Source organism: Oxyura jamaicensis, chromosome 1 (genome assembly GCF_011077185.1).
Source record: "Oxyura jamaicensis isolate SHBP4307 breed ruddy duck chromosome 1, BPBGC_Ojam_1.0, whole genome shotgun sequence".
NCBI classification, from domain to species: Eukaryota; Metazoa; Chordata; class Aves; order Anseriformes; family Anatidae; genus Oxyura; species Oxyura jamaicensis.
The window spans coordinates 142,723,167-142,744,182 of NC_048893.1; the positions used below are offsets into that span (position 1 = coordinate 142,723,167).

At 35.4% G+C, this 21,016-nt stretch overlaps 1 protein-coding gene across 3 annotated transcripts in view; it reads left to right on the forward strand.

The window, feature by feature from the left end:
* MYO16 (myosin XVI) overlaps nucleotides 1–21,016 on the forward strand; it is a 386,603-nt gene that overhangs the window by 210,850 nt on the left and 154,737 nt on the right. For all 3 annotated transcript variants that reach the window (XM_035317929.1, XM_035317919.1, XM_035317937.1), the window contains 2 exons: nucleotides 3,351–3,468; nucleotides 10,478–10,625. In XM_035317929.1, coding sequence (XP_035173820.1) covers nucleotides 3,351–3,468; nucleotides 10,478–10,625 — 266 coding nt within the window. The remainder of the gene's footprint in view (nucleotides 1–3,350; nucleotides 3,469–10,477; nucleotides 10,626–21,016) is intronic.

Sequence of the window (21,016 nt, forward strand, 5' to 3'; positions counted from 1 at the left end):
GACAAAAATCTGGCTTCTTTGACAAAGTAATTTGACAAAAATCTGGCTTCTTTGACAAAGGCAAAGTAATTAGAAGTTCAAGGGAAAAGGCATCTGCTATGATGAAGTTTATAAATGGTTTGGCACCTCCATTCAAGGTAAAGGAGGTTTCTTTCCTGTATTGATCTGAATGGGAACAGGATTAAGCTCACATTGATGTGATGAGAGGAAACCAAAAATTGGAGTCCAATTTTGGTGAATAGGAACCATATTCATGCTAAGGTACTGTGTCCTAAATACGTAGTGCCTTCAGTAAATAAACATATTTTTTTTCTGGTTACGATGATGCTTCTTTGGCCAGTCTAAGAAGCACTCGGACATCTGGAGTAATATTATGTGAAACAGAAACTGGAAAGTTGCAGGAGAACTGCAAGGGCTGATTTAAGTTTTGTGACTCAGTGTTTGTACACTAAATATGGAATAGGCAAGTGTTCTGAAATATTTCCATATTTAATTCCCATAGCAGAACCAAATTCTGTTCAGTGCATATCATGAAGTCATGAGAACCTGCTTCACATATCAGATACACTTGGCTCCATGCTTTACATTGCAAATGTAAAGTTTTCATTAGTTTAAACATTGCAACTCATAGGTGTCTTATTGTTAGAGCGGTAACACTGCTATACAGGTTCAGACTCCCATTCTAAATTACACTGAACTCTAGGTTGCAAATTCAAATTCTTTCAAAAAACTGCCTTTGCTGATGAAATTTCTCATCTGAGATCCCAGCTCCGAGGCAGATTTCCATGTAATGTTTTAACACAATCTACATTGTTATAACTGAGTTGTGTTTCATACTTTAAAAAAATGTATATTTTTTCAAATATTTCACTCATCCTTCCTCTTTTACAGCACTCAAATTCAAACCAGAATTTTTATTATTATTATTATTATTATTTTTTATAGCTTTAACTTGCCATATACATGATACCTTGGACTTGTTCATTTTTATTTATTTATTTTTAATCACATAACATGCATCATTCAAAACACACTTTTTTCTTCCTGAATTATGCATGATTAAGTCCAGAAAGGTGACAAAATAGTATCAAAGCATAGCTGATGCTAACATACAACCTAAAAATCAGGATCATTGGGATGTGGGAAAGACTATAGATACACTGGTTCCTATTTAGTACATTCTAGCCAGTAAGTTAATAAAAGTCCTATGGATTTGGGCTGGATATTAGAAAAGAGTGGTTTTAATGTCTTATGAATACATTTAAAAAGCCTGATCACACTGAAAACAGAAGTGAAAAAAAAAATAGTTTTGCTTTCCTTCATGCAATCGTACAATTTCCATGTTAAAGTGTCAGTGTGATCCTGCTTCATGTGTGTTCCTAAACTGACACATTTAATCGGTTTCACTTGACAATGTTAGCAATACTGTTGTTATATTTTTTCACTTTTTAAATATAAATTATAAAGATTAATGTTGCAATGATGCCCTTTTATAGGGACTCTACACTTTTAATTTATTTTAAACCCACAAGCCAGATCTTATGTTTTTATCAATTTCTACTGTTTTGTTGTTGTTGTTGTTTTTAATTTATTACCTACACAGGATTGCTTGTAGTTTTGAACTGATCTGACCATAGATGTTACTGAATTAGAAATACAAAATTCAGGTCAGATCCTTCAAATCCCTTTGTGTTCAGAAAGTTAAGATTAAGATGAGTAGAAGAAATCAGTCAATAATTAACTTTCTGAATAAGGAACTGAAAACTGAATGTTTTTGGTTACAATTGTGGCAGCAGTGGGAATTAGGAGTTGTGGGAGGTATTCTTGTTTCTGCTGCAACTTGTCTCCTGCTTCCTGGTACAGTTTAAATCCCCACCAGGTCCTCTGACAACAGTTCAGAGGACAACATGAGCCAGTATGTCCACCCTATTCTGAAAAACAAACAAACAAACAAAAACTTTTCATGCCACTTGCCTTAGAGGTTACAGTTGAGTTTAATAACCCGTTTAGTTTTATAGTATAGAATTAGTCATATGTGTCAATGACTCTTTGTCAGTACAGGTAGAAGAGAAACATCGCATATTAAGAAAAAAGAGTTGCATGTTTGTTATAGAAAGATCCCTTGTAACTAGCTTGGATGGGACACCTGACCTCAGGCAGAGAATGGAGGTGTAGCAGATCCCACCCCAAGGGAATCAAGTGATGGTTATGATTTAGTTGCCTGTTAAGGTGCTCAAATGAACATCATGACCTGGATTTTTGCCTGCTGCAGTTATACATAGCATCATTGGAAGTTACTACAGCTGCACTGGTCAAACTGAGTGCTGAATTAGCCAAATTTCAGCAAATACATCTTAAAACTGCAGTGCTACTGGAGTGGAAACAAAACTAGGCTCACTGGGTTTCTGCTGCCACCTACTGCACAAATAGCTGGCGTAATTAATAGTTCTGAAGGGTCTGATTTTCAGAGCTTCTGTCTTTGTGATTGGAGCCACACGTTATCTGTGCCTCTCCACAGCCCTCTTCCCTCCTGTCTCTTCCCAGCTATGTTTGTCCAGCTCCAGCAAACCACTGTTATAACGGAACAGCAGTGTGTTGCAGCCACATTGCAGTCAATTTCTCAGGATACAAAAGAGGAAAGTGCTGAAGGGACTTCATTTAGTGTAAGAAACTAATTATACACACAAAAAAAGCTAAATACAGAGAGAACATGGAAGAAAGAGGGCATAATTAATATTTTTCATTAAATTTAATGTTTCGAATATGCTTTTGAAAAATAATTGAAAAAAATGAAGCTGTCACATGGAAATGCATTAGTGAAAGATGCAAACAAAATCTGAATCTGTTTTCTTCCTCACTTTTTCATGAGTCTAATGCTGAAGCAATTCTATTTGAAAGCAATAATGTATGTCATTTCTGGCATAATAAAAACCTTGTGAGTTTCATTGCTTGCAGTGTGAACTGACTGTAACCTCTCAAGCGTAACTGCCTTCGGAGATCCTAATCTTTTTGTTAACCCTGCCAGCTGTGGGCATGTGATTCTGTCACTTGTATCTAAACTACCTGTAAGGGCACGGCTTATGTCTGAGCTCCTGTCTTCCCTGTTCCATTTACAACTCCCACTATTTTGTCAGCGCTTATTTTTTTTTTGCAAACTATTTTATTTTAAGCTCTGTATAGAAAATAAAATTTTAAGGAGTTTGTTAAATCCCAAGCTAAAAAAAGTATATTATTATTATTATTATTTTTCCCAGCTACTGGTCTCAAATCAATCTCACTGATGTTTTTTGAAATATCTTCCTGTTAAAATAAATTTCCTCTCTTACTACTGCTTTACCATTTTCTTGCAGGTAAACTGTGTCTTGGAAGCTTTTGGACATGCTAAGACACCCCTGAATGATTTTTCTAGCTGTTTTATAAAATATTTTGAGCTTCAGTTTTGTGAGAAGAAAAAAACATTAATTGCAGGTAAATATTATTTAAAACTTCTGCTGATTTTATTTTGATATTACCCATAAACAACAAGGTCAAGGGGTCCCAGTGTGCCTCACACACAGGCAAGAATGGTCTTAAAGTATGTGAAAGAGGCAAGGGAGCTTTATGGAGCGTCAGAGGAACATGATGTAAACCAGCATGTAAATTCACAACTTGCTCAGAGCAGCATTGTTAGGTTAGGAGGGAGAGAATTGCTCTGTGCAACCACCAGGTGGCAGAGAAACACAAGGGAAAAAAAAACGACCACAGCTGAGTCCTTTCATTGCCCACCCATGAAATCACATTTCCCTTTATTCCTGAGATTAACAAACTGTTACAGCTGTGTATCGCTTTATTGTCAGATAAAAGACACGAAGATATTACTTTTTGCATTTATAACTAGTATTTTGGGGGTGTTTTTAAGTATTGCTTAAACAAGTGATAATCTTAGTTGTTTACGGCAAGGAATAAAACAGGTATACTCTGTAATACCAAAATGAGAAGTTATTAATTATGGCTTTGAGCTTCCTCTGAAGGAACTAGAAGATTGTTTCTAGAAGAAACATGCTCATGTTTCTTCTGATTAGAGGTAAAATAGTGTGGAGTTGGTGCCTGCTTTCACTGTAAGTGGGAGTCTGCTAATTCCCAGCAACATTTCATTACTGATGAAAATGAATACTGGGCAAAACTTCAGTGGATTCTGAAAATTCTGATCATCAGAGCCAGTCTGGGAGTGCTTTCAGTTCTAGTTCATGTAGGTCATCAAAAAGTTACTCTGTGCTAAAGTGAGAAGTAAGTTCAGAAATAACTGTGCACAGACAGTTTCCTGCTTGCACTGATCCTTCTGGATGGCGAAGCTGTGTGGTGACAAATTTTGATTCAAATAACTTAGGTTCCATTAGATAAACATTTCCAAAATTGCCTTTTTTAAAAAAAAAGTCATTATTAATATGTTTATATTTTCAGAAGATCTGAAAAAAAAATATTTGGAAATATTTCATAATAGTAATTAGAATTTATTTTCTCAAGGGAGTTCACTGTACCCTAGAAAATAACAGTGAAAATATTGCTGTGTGAAAAATCAATATCACTTTTTTCCTGTTTTGTATTACAATAAAGATAGGTTATTTAGGAAGAAAACATAGGATTAAACAGTGGGATTTCTTTTCATTAATCAGCTGTTGCCTGAGTAAAATAAAGGATGTAAGCATCAGAATGGACTAAATAGCACTTGATTTGAGCTTGTAAAAATAATGTTCAATCCCTAAAACTAACATTTTAAAAATCCAATTTATTCTACATATTTTGATAGAATCAATTGAGTTACCACTTTGGACTATAATTCTTGAGTGATCTGCTACTAAACAGTTTGTTTTCCTTTCATTGATCTGTAAGTGGCTTGTGCTATTTTATTCTGCTCTAAAACCACAATGATAGTTTTTCTATGGATTTTCTCTGTTCTGAGTTAACATATTCTGGTGTATGAGCATTTCAGAATAAAAACTTGCTTAGTTTTCACAGAACTTCTGACCTAAGATTGTGTCATTCAGTTCCTCAGATGAGGATAGCATAGACACCTACAGGTCATGTGTTCCCAAAATTTTTGGGTGCCTTGCTTGATTGAAGGGACCTGATTTTTCTAGCAGATTTACCTATGCTTGCCAGTTTAATTCACAACCTTTGTCTGTGAAGGATATAAATGTGGAAGCAGCTAACCAGGCTCTGATGTCAGTTTTCTGATACACTGATGTTGTGCTTTTATCACTTTGAAATTATAGGTATAAAAGGAGAAAACGTAGGGTTGAGTCAAGTCCATTAACAAATCAAGTCCATTAACAAATATAAACAAAAGACTTATCTGCCCTGTCATTCTCCAAATATTTAGGAATCAAGTCAATTACTTTTAACAAAACTTAGGTAGCCAAAATTTCCAAAATTTAAAGTCAAGAGTGAGAAGTTCCAGTACAGCAGAAAAAGTTTTGCATATTTTTCTGAGTATGCGTATGTTGCAGTTGTTCCTGCTGTTTGATTTGCATTGTAGATGTTACTTTTTCTAGGCCACAGCTAAGTATAACTTTTGAATGAGATTGTCCCTGATTTACATCACCACGAATGAGAAAAGAATCCTGCACATTGTCTTTGGCTGGTTTAAATCCTACCCAATGATTCTTTGTATCTATTTGAAGCGTGTTTACAGTCTTGCACTGTTTAAGCATGAATGAAGAGTGTAAATATGCAGAGCACCTGATTCTGCTGAGATATGACTTTATAACTCATTTAGGCAAACTGGGCTAAATATGCCTGGTTTGTAAACAAAACTTTGTGTGACACTAAGCCGCCCCCAGCAAAGGGTTTAGGCTGTTTAAACTCTTTAAAACAGAGCTTCAAGGGGAGAGATCCAAAACAATGTACTTAGGAAGAGGCATGTAGAGTATATATGTACATTTTTATTATAGAGGACAAATTGAAAGTAGCATTCCTTGCATTTTAAGTGGAACTGGATGAAGTTATTATCAGTGTTTTGTTTGTGCTGAAGTTCTTTCATGCCTAGGCCCTGGAAATGCTCTGTCTGACTTTTGTCACATAAGGTTTATTCTTGTAGCAGGAAGTCCAACATACCCACAGAACAAAAATATTGGCTATAGTTTTGATCTACAGGCTTGATTTGGTCTTCATTATGAACTAGTTCATTGCCACAGGATTTGAATACAAGGGTGGAGCTCTTGAGTGTGCTTCTACTATAAGCCTATACAAACATACGTAGAGGTTTTATGTGTCTCCTCTGATTCTTGTTTCTCAGCGTTGAGTTGAAATGAGAGTTTTCAGGTGATAAGTGTCTTAGTGGTCAGGTACCTTTCATTGCTTTAGTCCAAACAAGTGGAGAAAGTACAATCCAGATTAAGTCATTGTTCATTTGACTGCATAAGGTAAGGCAGTAGGAACTAGTAGAAAGTTCAGAAATATATCAGAACAAATTCAGAATAGGCTACAGACCAGTGGTTTAATTAAGTTTTTAAAATAAACTCATACCTAGCAGAACTCAAAGACTGACCTTCTGCTGAAAACAGTAATCCTTTGTAGATGATGTTTCATATCAAGAGACTAGTAGTGACAGTCTGATTATGTAACTATTTCTAGAATTAGAATTAATCCATTTTGTTTTTATTTAGAAAGAAGGGGGATAAATGGTATTTCATGTAAGTTGACATAAGTTCTGAGATGAAAGGCAAGGCTTCTGTCAGTTTCCTCAAGCATCTAAATAAGGTTAGAAAAAGAAAATCAAACCTGAGAAACTTGTTCTCCAAATTTTCCAGCCTTGCTTTTCTTAGTCCTCACATTTTGAAAAGCAAAGTGGTATGGTTTTTGTTATTGTTCTTTTTAAGTTGCACTAGAATGCAAGGATCTAACCTGATTGGCAAAAAGAAGCAGAATGTATGTTGGCCTGCATGTGTTACCAACATTTTCTATCAATTAAAAAAAAAAAAAAGTTTCAGACTTGGATTTCCCCTTTTTTTTTTTTTTTTTTTTTTTTAATTTAAAAAAGAATGCAGCCAATTAAGCTCTCAGATGTATTTCTGTACCATGTTTCAGCTAAGAACTTTGAAATGTTGTTTCGTCTTTACCAGTTGCTGTGTTTAGGACTGCAAGGTTTTTGAGAGTTTCAGAGAATGCATAGCTGGAAGATTTCCCTGGCCACACTTTCAGTACAGGGTCTGCTAGCTGGCTCTGTAGTTGCTACGTAAATCAACTGGTCTGTTAGAGGAAGTAAAAATGTCCTTGTACCTGTAAGCACAGTTAACATTGCACAAACATGACAGACTTTGCTCTGGAACCCTATTATTTTTTCCTTTTATTTCACACATAGATTAAAGAACATATTTCTCTGTGTAGAAAAGCCATATTACTGTGATAATTTTCTTTTTGAATTACTTCAACTCAATTAAAATGTTGCTGTGCTTGATTTTTGCTGATCAGAGACTTGACAGTTCTTAACAGATCTTCCTATTGCTGGAGCTGCTAACTGAGATGAACTGTATTTAGCCTTATTAAAGTGGGTGACTTGAAGTAGCTGAAAAGGGCTGAATTAATTCGTGTCATCTAAATAAGTGGTGTTGTCCATCATTAAAGTTAAATGTATTAATGAATCGGATAGATGATCCAGTATAATCTTTCTTGTTTTTATTAATCAGTGAAGGTTAAAAATACCTGAGTGTGATAGTTATGAAAGCCTTAGTGGAGATCTCTGCACAGAAGAAAGTGATTAAAAATTAGTAATGACCTCTCTTCAAGTTAATTGATAGTAGGGCTAGTTTTACAGAAAAGTAAGTTGCAAGCAGAGTAAAGATGGAAGACATCCTTCAGGTTCATCTATCCTGCTTTACCCCGTTGAAATGGCAGCCAGGTAATGATTGATTCTGATCAAAGTGTGTGTCTGGGCCAGCCTTGCCATGATAGGTTAAGATTGTATTGCTTCAATTTGCAATGTGCTACAAAGTTACTGGAGTCAGAAACATATCTTGCTACCAACTTCATGATTTCCCAAGCGTGTCCTTTTACTTCTAGCATGGTTCTTTTTTTTCATAGCGCAGCAACTGAGGGTTAGTTGGCTGATACATAATTTCTCATAATATAGGTTCCATAATAACTTTTTTTTTTTTTTTTTTTTTTTGGTAAGATGGTTAAATGGGGCAGCTCAGGTCTCCTTGGTTCAGCAAGTCAGCTGTACAGCTCTGCTCTGTCAGTGCTATTGTCTTTTCCAGAGCTAGAACAATACAGCTGTCAGCACATGCTAGGCCATGCCTGTACTGTTAAATAAAAGAAAGGGTAGAAAGTGACCCTGGGTGGCATACAACCGATCTTCTGCACTACTTCACCAGTGTCTGTCTGGGATGGTTTGACTTGTGTGAGGTAGTGCTTCATAAGACAGTGCATGGTTATACGTATTACCTGCTGAGACCGTTCCCAAAACAATGCATTCAAGATTCATTGGTTTTATTTCCCTCCACATTACACAATCTTTCAACACTATACTCACAGGTCACATTCCCTCATACACATAACTTTAAATAACTTCATGTTTACAGTGTTTCATTTAACAGTATAGACAGAGATGTAGAGCTCTCCAGAAGAAAAGAAGGTGAAAAATGGAAGGTGAAAAGTAAAATCTAATTACCAGACAAATACAGATGGTATAGCAATAACCAAGCTAGCTGTGGATACTAGCAGCTGTATGGTGTCAGGAGTGTGACATTCTAGCTTTGATCTTAGCGTTTAGGCTAATGCAGCTACCATGCTTCTGATAGACACACAGAGATCTAGCCTGTATAACTTTGCTCAGTGTTGCATTGAGCAATGCCATTAAACTTTAATGCCTGAGTCCAAAACTGGTTTTGAAAATACAGTTTCAATGGTCCCCATCTTTAGAAATCTTTAAACTCCCACTCTGCCTTCAAACTTCAAGTGTCTCAGGCATTTTAAGTTGTGCTTCTTGATATGCCTAGAAATGCAACAGTTTTGACTGCACTGAATAATTCAGTGCTATTTTATGCTTAATCCCAGTTTGCTTCAAAAAAAAAAAAAAGGGAAAAACAAAAAAGAATTGAAAAAAGTTAGTGGCTCAGAAATGGTATGTATTTGGAGAACATATCTATTGTGCATCTACAGGATGCATATACCTGTATTTATGCCATTGAATCTGCAACAACTATGCAACATCATCCAGACTGTGGGAAGCTATGGTTTAATATCCTTCTCTGCTCAAAGGGTTTCATAAATATAGCTCCTCCGTTGCTGAGAAGTACAGTTTAACCTCTAAATTCCACAACCTTTTTCAGGATAAGGATGCTAAGACCCTGTGAAAGCTCTGCCATGTTGTGGAGATTGAAAAACATAATGTACTGTATCTGAGTTGGGGAGGTCTCAGTTGTATATGAAGGGACCTGTGTCTGGTCTTTGCACCATAGCTAGTGTTTTACATTAAAGAGTGATGAGATACAGTTTACAAACAGTATGTAAATGGGAACTGGAGTCAGGTCTGTGCTCAGAGGGCTCTGACCACTAGGTATGTTTAAGCCTTCCCTTGTTTTCTTTAGCCAGCTGCATCTGGGAACTGCATGGTACACTCAGTGGACGGCTAAAGAGTAACCTGCCCAAAAAAGTGAATCTGTCTCCTCCACATACACCTCTAAAATCCTTGTTACCTGGTAAAACAGGCAAATAGATCTAGGTGGCCAATATTACCTCTGCTTTTGTGCTGTGCCTCTTTCACCAACCTTAGTGAGCATGAAGTTTGACGTTATGTACGGTCCTTTAATCAGCATTTCCATAAGCAAATCATGGTCAGCTTCTTCCTCCTTCCCCTTCTTCACAGATGTGCTGATTCATGTGGCTTTTAATGCGGCAAGCTCTCATAGCCCTTCTGAGATGCCTGTGTTTCCCCAGGTACTGGTTAGTGAGGTTGTTGATAACCATATGATTTATCTCATAGTGATCTAGAAGTAACCATCTAGAAGTTAGGTAGTCAGTCTAAACTCCTAATCCAAGCTTTTTTGAGTGCCCACAGAGAAGGAGGATAAAGTTGCATAGGCAGTTTTTTTCTAGGACATCTTTCTCTCTCCATCAAGAGGGAGCTTAGAATAGATGCCAATTCTCAGATGGCTACCCTTTGGTAAATGACTAATAGTTTGTCTCTTGGAAAGTCTTGCTAAATATGACGACTGGTTCCTTAAGCAAACAAAACAGACTATAAATCAACATAATTATCTTTAAAAATAAAAGAAAGATTTTTTTTTCCACAAATTTTAGTTGAATTAGGGTTTTATATGTGATTTATAGAAAAAAAAAAAAAAGTTGTATGAATGGTAAGATTTTTGATATCATGCTTACTTCAGACTGCTTTATAGAAAGATTTTCTATTTGTCAGTGTTACAGTGTTGAATGGTTTAAAATATGAGTTTAGAGCAATCAATATAATGATGAATTTATTTGTTTGTTTCTTAATCAGCTAGGATTTATACATACATGTTGGAGAAGTCTCGTGTCATTATGCAACCTCTCAACCAGAGTAATTTTCATGTTTTTTACTTGATGATGGATGGTCTGTCTTCTGAAGAAAAATACACGCTGTACCTCAGTAATTTGTCTGCACACAGGTAGGAAAACAACTTTATATTTAGTATTAATATTTTTATTATTTTAATGCCCGTAAGCTTCTGAGGTCCTTCCTCAAGTAGTTTACATTTTTCTGTCCTAACTCTTCAATGTTATTTAGTAAGTTATTTTAACTAAAAAGTAGTTATTTTAACTAAAAAAGTAACTTATTTTAACTAAAAAAGTAAAAAGTTAAAAGTAACTATTTTAACTAAAAAGTTTAAAGTAGTTATTTTAACTAAAGTTATTTAGTATTGAGTCTGTGCTAACAAGGGTTTCATTCTGAAATGACTCTCTTAAAAAGTCAGTCATATGTCTAGTAGGATGATTGCCTTAAAGGAGAAAGAGGAAAAAAAAACTTTTTAGTTTTCTTATTTATTTTTCCATCTTCTGTGAACGAGAGCTCTTTTTGTCTTTCTTTTTCTGATGAAATATTTTGTCTTTAGGAAAGACTTGCATTAAAATTAGAAAATTCTTCTCAAATATGTTAATTTTGATGAAATTTCACCATATGTAACTGAAATTTTAGTTTTCATTTCAATATTTACCTTACTTCATATTTCTAAGAAAAACAGAAACAAAGGTTTGACTGGTTTGAAACTAGGGATAAGGATTCAATACCCAGCACCTAAAATTAGGTCTTTGTATCTCCACATGAGCTCCCATGTCTTGGCTGCCATTTACAATCAAAGGCCATTGAGTCCCTCTCAGCTGCATGTAGATTTGCATGTAGGGGTATGCTTCAGGGTGAGCTGAACCACATCTGTGGATTCATAAACTGTGCTGGCTACATCCCCTTTAACTGTATAACTGTAAGAGCTTAAATATAAGGAGTGTATATAAACACCTAAATGTAGTGTGTCTAAGGCTACATATGCTACAAATGTTTATAAAAGAAGAAGTGTTTTTTTTTTTTTTTTTTTTTTTATCTTTTCCAGGAAATTTTGGGATATCTCAAAATTTGTCAATTCAGATTCTTTTGGAATGAAAGCATATTCCCTAGTTAGATTATTTGCCTTTCTTTTTTCAGTCTTTCCTAGGTGATTCCTAAGCAATATCGCTAAAATGAGAGAAGCCTAGTTGTCATTAATGGTCCTCTCTTAAATTGGTTAAGATTTATAATGAGTGCAATGAGTAACTATAAAATGACCAATAGTAATTAAAATGATTTAAACTGAGTGTTTTCATTTTTTTTTATTTGCATGTTTTTCCCATGGATTTCTCTCTCAACTTTTCTGTCTGGCTAATACCTGCATAAAGCTGTACTTCTCAAGTTTGGGCCTGTAAAGAGAAAGATACAGCATTCGTTTTTGTGCAGGAATAAAGTTACTTGATTCCGATTGTCTTAAACAGAAATCTTTACCAAACCATTGGTAATGTTTTTACCTGTTAACACATTTCATATTATACAGAATAGTAAGAAGCACTAACTTTGAAGTAACCTGAGGCTAAATTGATTTACAAAAAACTTTCAAAAGGAATGTGTGTGGGAGAAGAGTTAAATTCTGTTTTAAATCCTTTGAAGACCACAAGGTTTCTCAACTCCTGATCATTAATTTATTGCTCTTTTATCAAATGTTGTTTGGAATGCCTCAGTTTATTCAGAAAATAAAACAGTTGAAGTCATTTTGCAAGAAGCTCCAACAGGAAAGAACTTTAAAATAAATAAATATATAAATGAATAATTAAATTCACATGAACAAAGAGTTATCTGATAAGATAATTGATAAGCATCCAAAAAGAACAAAATAGCATTTCTAAATGTCTGTATATTAGAGTGCCAAAGCTTTAGAAGTAATTTATGGCTGAATATTTGCATAAAGCTGCTTTTATCAATAAAGCTTTGCTTTGGCTACATAGAGTAGATTGTATCTTTCATGACTGAGAGTTTGGGCCAAGTATTTCTTTCCTTAAACTCCTGAGTATAGGAGTTCAGTGGCACAGATTTTTCTTGGTTGATGGAGTTAAACTAGGGGTAAGTTTGTACGGCATCAAATTCATACATGAATCGGGAAGGCAGAATTTGGCTGTTGTTAGTAATTCAAGATTTCTGGCTTAGTCAAATTTTTATGAGATCATATCATTCTGGTAACATCAATAAGTGAATTTGTTATGTTTTCTTTGAACAAGTGTAATCTTGACTCTACTATCAAATTTAATTAGATAACAGCCCCTTTGAAACTATATGTGGTTCATAATCAAGTCATTTCTGATAATTTTTCTGTTCCTTTTTATATTGTTTAAAGTTGCACTTTAAGTAGAAGATTAAACACTCTCAATAGATGTCTATTAAGATTGCAAGATACCCTTGTTTCTTCATTGTTTGCTTAAGCCATTATAATAGGAGAAATGAGATGTAGCATTGATTTCTTACTCTCTTTTTAAATGAAAGTACCTGAAAGAGTTGTAGCAGTATTGTTGATAGTGGTTATTTTTATGCTTGATGCTGTAAAAGGTGAGAGGTAGTTCATGTGCTAAACAGTTTATAGTCCTGGATTAAGAATCATTGTAAATAATAAAAAAGGGAAACCCCTCCCCTTTGGAGTCACTGAGAGTTTCAGTAAGGCTGGAGTTTCACCCCAATCTGTAGGACAGTTATTAGATTGTAATTCTGCAATGCTTGATGCCGTCCAGAGAGGGATCTTGAGTTTAGAAACTCCAAGGCATGTGCTTGCAAACATAACAACTGTTAGGGCAGCTTGTGAAAATCAGGAGTGGGCCACTTTTTTTGAGGCTATATATAGCTGGGGTCCTGAAGTAGCAAGCCACATAAACCTTCGTAGGGAGGGACCAGAATGAATACGTCTCCCACTGTATCTGCATGTGGATCATGGTGAAAAAGGACAGAAAATTTCTGAAAGGTAAGATCATTTTCCAAGACTGAGCAGAGGGAGCACATCAGAGAGAGAGAGAAAGTCTCAAAAGGGCAAGTCAAGGCTTTTTGCTTCACAGCAATTACTCCCCTGCATTCATTTCATTCAGAAGCTGATTTTATCAGTAGATCCTTGATTGAAATTTCCAAAATTTCTCCTAACTTTGTGTGTTTCAAAAGAACTTAAGAATTTTATTTTGCTGATGGTATGTAATACAAGAGAGATGAGAAACTAGTAATTTAACGTTATACTCTTGTTTTGCTCTTTTTTCTCTTCTTTTGTCTGGGTGAAGATATGGTCCCATTACAGTAAGCATTGCTTTTCTGGCACGTGAAGTTTAGACGCATAGTTACAGTATGTACTACCTTAGTGAGAAATCTTGCAATCAAAGTGAAATAGAGAGAGCAAAGAAGATAAGTGACAATGGTGACAGATCAGTTTATAAATTGTCTTTATGATGAAGAAATGGAGCTAAACAGAGATCACAAAGATAGAAAAGAAAAAAAAAATGTGGGAAAATCTTACAGAAAAATGTTGAGAGATCTGCTTTTATTTTGGGGGGCCAGTTGTTTCATATTAGTATTGATATTGCATGGTATATAGTGTATATATAACAAATAATGTCTTTGTATAGTAGGTATAAGTAATATACTAAAATATGCTGTCATGAAAAATCACGTAATTACATTTGTATATGCATATTAGAGACATAACTTAAGGCTTAGTTATAGAAAAATGTTTTAGAAAAGATAGCTCAACCTGATATCACCATGTTTGGTGTAAAGAAGGTTGCTAGTTATACTAACCAATTGTACTGTTGCGGCTTCTGGTAGGCAAACTCATACAATGCTCTCAGCACCACAGGTTGATACAGACAAAAAGACATTTTTTTTTCCTCCCTTGTAATGTCAGATCTTTGTCACCCTACATTTACAGGTTGAAATATATGTTTGCAAGTAAGCTGTGCATGTAAAAATAAATAGCTTCAGGCTGGAGAAAATGTAAATACACACATTCATGCAGAAGCTGGACTGTGGTCAGGGACTACACTTTGTGTTTGTAGCTCAGGCTGCTATCCTCAGCCATGTAAAACTTTCCTTCTGCCCACAGAAAAATGTACACTGAGGTGTGTGCTCTGCCTGCCTATGATATTTCCCTCACCCCTTAAAAGCAATGAAATTCATATGCCACGATTGCTGTAGATAGTTCACAGAACTGATTTCCTTTTATGGTTTTTCAGTGCTGGTCCATGTCCACTCTCAAGAAGAAATCTTTCCATTAATTTAATGTATAAAGTAGTAATTTTAGTGAAGTGATTGAATTCCAAATCTAAACTGACCAGGATATCTTTGCTTGATCACTGGGCAAATCACCTCTCATTCTGAATGGTAAAGTCTGGTTTTCACTAAGGAGTTAGAGAAAACAGTAAGGTAAAGTCAATGGTATAGAGAAGATCCCAGTATACATTTTTCAGAGACATTATGTGCAAAGCCTTAAATTTGATTTTTTTTTCTTGTGTTTCCAGACATCATCTTTTCTAACAAGCACTTAAACATTGTATACAAAATGGTGATTATTTATTATCATCCATGTGGATCCCACACAAGAGTTCAAGATGAGAGTTTTCAAGATAGTGAGTGGCTGCTTAATCCAACTTTCCCCAGTTCAGCATACTTGGGAGGCAGCCTTTGTCTTCTAACTGCTATAGATATAAAGCTCTGATGACATTACATGTTTCCATGTCTTCTCTATTTCTTCTCCTTTTTTTTTTTTTTTTTTTTTTTAATCTTTGGATACCTTTTATTTTGTTGGTTTGTTTGTTTCCAACTGTTTTCTTGTTTAAATTGCAAAAGAAATAATATACCTTAACTGATTTTGTGTATCAGTGTTGTTTGCCTACAAATGTTGCTGTGGCAGTCTAGTAATATAAGGCAAATTCATAGAGAAAGGTTATGTTTTTTACTTAGTTCCACATAACTGGAAAAATAGACATCTTAGGGTTGTTCCAGTCCTCTGATGTGCCATGCTTTTTCCTCGTATTCAAGCCTGATAGGTCATTTTTTTCCTTACAGATATTTACTTTGATTTAAACACTCAGTACCCCCACAAAGTCCAGCTGCATCCGTAACAAATGACAAATACAGTTATGCAATGCCATTTTGATCCCTTTGCTTCATAAGTTACCTGTTGCTGTTATCTGTGCCTGATGACTACAGGGAAATCTGAACAAGTGTTAGACCTGCCTTACAAGATTGTTTGGATCTCAATACTGTGAATGAAATAACTACATCTTGGAGGGTTGCATCAGATTTTTCCCACATGTGGCAGTCCCGCTTGATTAATAACTTCTATGTGAAGTGCCAAGTTACATCACCTTAACAAAGTGCTGTTATACTTTGTGTGATGGAGATAGCTTTGAACATAAGTTACTTGTACCCAAATATCCTACTCTCGCCCCAGTGAAGTCTGGCATTGAGGACCTATGAGTTTCACTACTGAGGACTGATGTTTTTTCACAGAATAAAGCTCCAGGCAATCAGAAAAGTGGCATTCACTGTATTTAAATGAAGGAAGAAGGTAAAGATCAGACTCAGAGGTTCCTTGTCTGTCTTTCACTTTTCCATTGAAGATGTATGAGCACAGGAGGGAAGAAAAGCTGTGACAGGAGATGTTAAGCTTATCATCCCTGCAGCTGCATGGCCATGAGGGTCAATTTTTCTTGGCCATAGCCCCTTTCTAATTATTTGGTGCAAATAATAGCAACCTATCACTTCTACTTTTCTTTAAATGTCATTTCTTCTCAAGCACATCCAGGGAAAACATACGAGGGAGACTTTTGAACCTTAAAATCATTCCCAAATGCTAGCTAACTGCTTACAGTTTTGCTCAGCCTTCTTTGAGTTGTGTGTTTCTAGTAGCATTTCTAGGATTTAGGCAATTCCATATAATGGCCAGAGAGGAGCCAGGGCAGGTGCTGTCCTCTGTGGGCAGAGGATCTGGGGGTGGCAGTGGGGTAGGACCCTCACCACCCAGTACAGACCTTCAGCACCCAGCAAGTCCAGGGATGGGCCACTGGGGTCAGATGCTGGTGACCAGAATGGCCAGGCAGAGCCACAGGGATGGGTACGGGCCAAGGCCAGGCTGGGGTGGCAGCACACAAGTGGTGTTAGGGAGGTCTGTGGCTGTGCACAGGCCAGGCTGACCACAGCTCAGGCCACAACCAAATTCAAAAGATGCTTCAGAGCCAAGGGGGGGTCCCAGCAAGGCTTCCTGCGCAGCCCAGGCAGATAAACCTTTGAGGAGGCAGGGGGCATTCAAGGCCCTGACAGAAATGTGAAAGGTCCTTCATTAATTTTCAATTAGTGTTAGTGAATATCTAATCTGCTTTCCCACATTATCAAAAACCAGCTAAATCTTCAGAAATCACTATTAATTGCTCACTTTTGCATAGGTATATTTTCTTCAATGTATATTTTCTTTTGGAAAATAAGGTAATCCTATAAACTTGTACTTAATTAACACTTTCAATATGTGGCAGCTGTTTTGGCAACTATTCAGCTAAAGATTTGAAGTTTGTCTGTCACACCTAAGATTTTCTTGCCATGGATCTTCAGGCATTTAAGTTCCTAATAAGAAAGTGTATGAAGAAGAGGAAAAACCTGAATCAGTCACCCGCTTCTTTTTCCTTTCCCAATCTACTTTTTAATCTTACATTAAGTCATACAGATAACTTATCATTGGATTCTACTGTCTTTATGTTCATCTTCCTGTACTTAACATTGACTGCTATACTAAAACACGAGCAAAGGACTTGAAATGTAGAAGTGCATCTGTTATTTTACAGAGGAAAAGTAATTTTAAAGACTGAGTGACTACAAATGGGTGGTTCTCAAAGGTAGTATCTTAAATTCATCATCTTGCCATTATCCTACTCCAACATATTTTTGTAATGAATGTTAATGAGAAAGTTAATTTTCAAATGTTTATCCTGGAATTGTTCTAGGAAAAGTTTTACCTTGCCTAGACTATCTCTGGAGCATTGAGAGAAAGTTATCCATCATTAGGTATCCAAGTTAAATTGAATATCATGTCTAATACAATTCTTTTAAAAAAAATTCTGCTTGTAATCACTTCGCATAACAGCTGAAGGGTTTAGAGGTGAAACTCAGATTAATGTGAAAAAAGATATTATGAGATGTTTTCTGCAGTCATTAGAATTATTTTTAATGCATAAAGGTTCAAAGACATGTTTTTTCTTATATTTCACGTCTTAAAGTAATACGCCCTGAATTTGTGTGTGCATGCACATATATAGGCATTTCTTGGAAAAAAATATACTTAGTGAAAACTCTAGGTTTTTATCCCATTTTTCTGTTTTCTGTTTGTTTGTTTGTTTCCAGATTCTCTCTTCTCTTATGAAGGTCTTTTAAATTGCAATAAATAAAATAAAAAATTGTGTTCTAACTGAACAAATCCATATTTTTTGCTACTGTGCAAGTTTTTCTGTCCTAACTATATTGCACATACACATGGCTGTTCTCAAAAAAAGCTTGCATTTTAAGTACATGAGTACTTACAAAACAATGCAGTGATACAGCACAAGCTGTGTATATTAGCATGCCTAGACTGCAAAGGACCATTGAGGTTTAGATATTTTTCAAGCGTGCTTGATAAATTTTCTAACTAATGTGGTAATGGGAGAAGCCACAGTGTGAAAATCTGGTTTTGAACCCAGATTTCAAAACCTGAGGGAGTTAATCAGGAACTTTATTTTTCCATCAATGAAGATAATTTTTTACCAAATTCTGATGTCCTTGAAGTTTTCATTTGGTCCCAGATGATGAATTAAAAAATACTTTGGAGTTGAAATCAGTGCAGAAGCATCCAAGATAAGGGGGCAGATATATATTTAGAGCATATATACATAGAGCAGCTGGAGAGAAAAATAACTTTGGTATATGTATTATGATGGGAGATCAAGGGCTGTAGCAGCTGCACAAATTTAAAGGGAAGTTAATGACAATCGAGCATAAGAAATAATTAATTTGGAAATGTTCGCAAAATTCACTTTTTTGATTTATTTTTTTTTCTATTATTCACATTATTTGTAATATCTGCAATACTTGGCACATTATTTTTTTAGTAATTTAGTATGTATCCAAGGTAAATAAATGAAGTTATGTTTTCTCTCTGAAAAAAAAAAAAAGTAACCATACTAATAATATTTCAGTTTTCACCGACTGTCAACAAGGCAGATAGGGTTCAGTATCAGTAAATATTAAACCACTAATAGAATATAGTCTGCATTTTTTCACAGGAAAAGTACAAAAAATTGAGACAATGTTTTTAAGCTTTTTTTTTTTTCCTGAAAATACCTAAGGATTATAATTATTTTTTTCTGTTATTAAGTGGAAGAGACCTTCACAGAAAGCACTGTGTATTCTTATTCCAAAAGATGAATTCTTTACAGTGTTCTTAAATTAGACTTCCAAAACAGGCAGCCTGGAATATACACTATTGACTATTTCAATAATGATTAAATAAAAAGAGTGCAATACTTTTCAGCTACCTCCAAGCTTGGCTTGCCTTCATTAATCTGATAATGGTAGGAACTCGAACAAATTAATGAGATAAGCTACATTTTAAGATTTCTGTATTTCAGAAAACGATAGAAAAAAACAAAACCTATATTTGTTTACAGTGATTTTGTTGACCGCTCTTAGTTCATGCTGTGTAGTCAACTTCATTAAGAAATAGCTTTTAAAGTGTTTGTGATCTTAGTTATTTTTATGCTTTTTATCTCCTTTGCCTTCCCACACAGGGCTAAGGACTGCTTAAATCTTAATTCTAAGCCTCTGCTATACTCAGACAAAAAATTTTCACAACAAATGTGCCTTTTTTTTTTTTTTTTAATTATTCTGGATGGGAGAAATCAAGTAAATTCTAATATTCAGAAAAAGCTTTTCCCTAGGAAGCTGGGCCTCTTTGGTTTCTCATACTGAAAAGACACAATAGTCATTCTTGAAAAGTGAAGCATTGGGTTCTGCTTATGCTGAGGCAAGATTATTAACTCAGTAGGGAGGCTTAAGCCAGAGTTGGAAAATTTGGCATCACTGTATTCCCCTTACTCTAATTATCCTCTTAACTTCAGTTGGAATTCTGCTGAAGTTTATTTTAGTACAAAAAGTAAATATGGACAGGTGAAGCCCGAAGTAAAATTGAAAACAGTTTGTTCTTTTTTTTTTTTTAATACATCATAACAAGTAACAAAAATTACACGCTTCAATCAGTTTACATCTTCACTATGTGATTTACTTGCATTTCAGCTGGCCAGGGAAAAGCTGTATCTGTGAATGTTTGTTTCTTAGCTATTGTCATACAATATTACTGTGGAAATCTGATTCACAATCAGTGGTACTATTTTAAGGACAAGTTCTGTAGAATCTGACTGAAATGAGGCAATTCCATTTACTTACATTGCAGTGAGGTCTGACAGCTAAACTACACCAGCTGGTTATTAGAAAGCTAATGGAGAGAGGAAGCAGGTTTAAACTTGCTTGAGTGAGTTTTATATCTGGAATCGTTTCAACATCAAAAGAGTTGTCTAAATCTTCTCTATTGTTTTGGTTATTTTCTTTGCTTTGTTTATTTTATTTGTTGCATGCCATCTATTCTTTCCCTCTTTACCTTGTATTTGTTCAATGATTTATTTATTTATTTATTTATTGAGGTAGCACCTTCTCAGCTGGATATGTAACATGCGTATTCCAGCCAAATGTGCTTTCATATTGCACTCTCTTTTTCCGTACCCCCTTATAACTTCAATCGCCACTTCCCCTTTATTTACACTGGTAGTATTATTTACCTCAGTATTCTTACCTTTTTCAGTTTTCCCATGTCTTCATCAACGCATATTTTCTGAGTAAAGAGTGCTCATGGGATTATTGAACTTGTTTTATTCTTTTTCTTTCCCAGAAATGAACAGGAATTTAACCAAAATGAACATTTTATCCCCCAGCTCTCTTTTTCTTGTCCTATTCCTTCTTTGAAATTCAGGTTCCATTAATCTCGTGGAGCATGATTTTCAAGCATCAGCGTTGTTCTTTTCACTTCAAAGAAGGCAGGGTTGAGAGGCAATGCCAGTAAATGGCTGACATGTGTGATTTGTTATGCAGCATAGTAATAATCATGACTAACTCACTTGGTTTTGTTGAGGATGGACACCAGAAAATTTACTGTATGTTGTCTTAAAATACGTCTTCATGTTGTAAAGTGCTATTTATTAATCAGAACTAATTTTATCTGAATCCAATGGAATCTGAGCTTTTCATAGCGCATGTTTTCTCAGGTATACCTGAGACTGAAAAATACAACAAAGTTTAACAAAGTCTGGGGGATTTTTACACATCCCCCCTTTTCCCTTTTCCCTTTTCCCTTTTCCCTTTTCCCTTTTCCCTTTTCCCTTTTCCCTGTTCCCTTTTCCCTTTTCCCTTTTCCCTTTTCCCTTTTCCCTTTTCCCT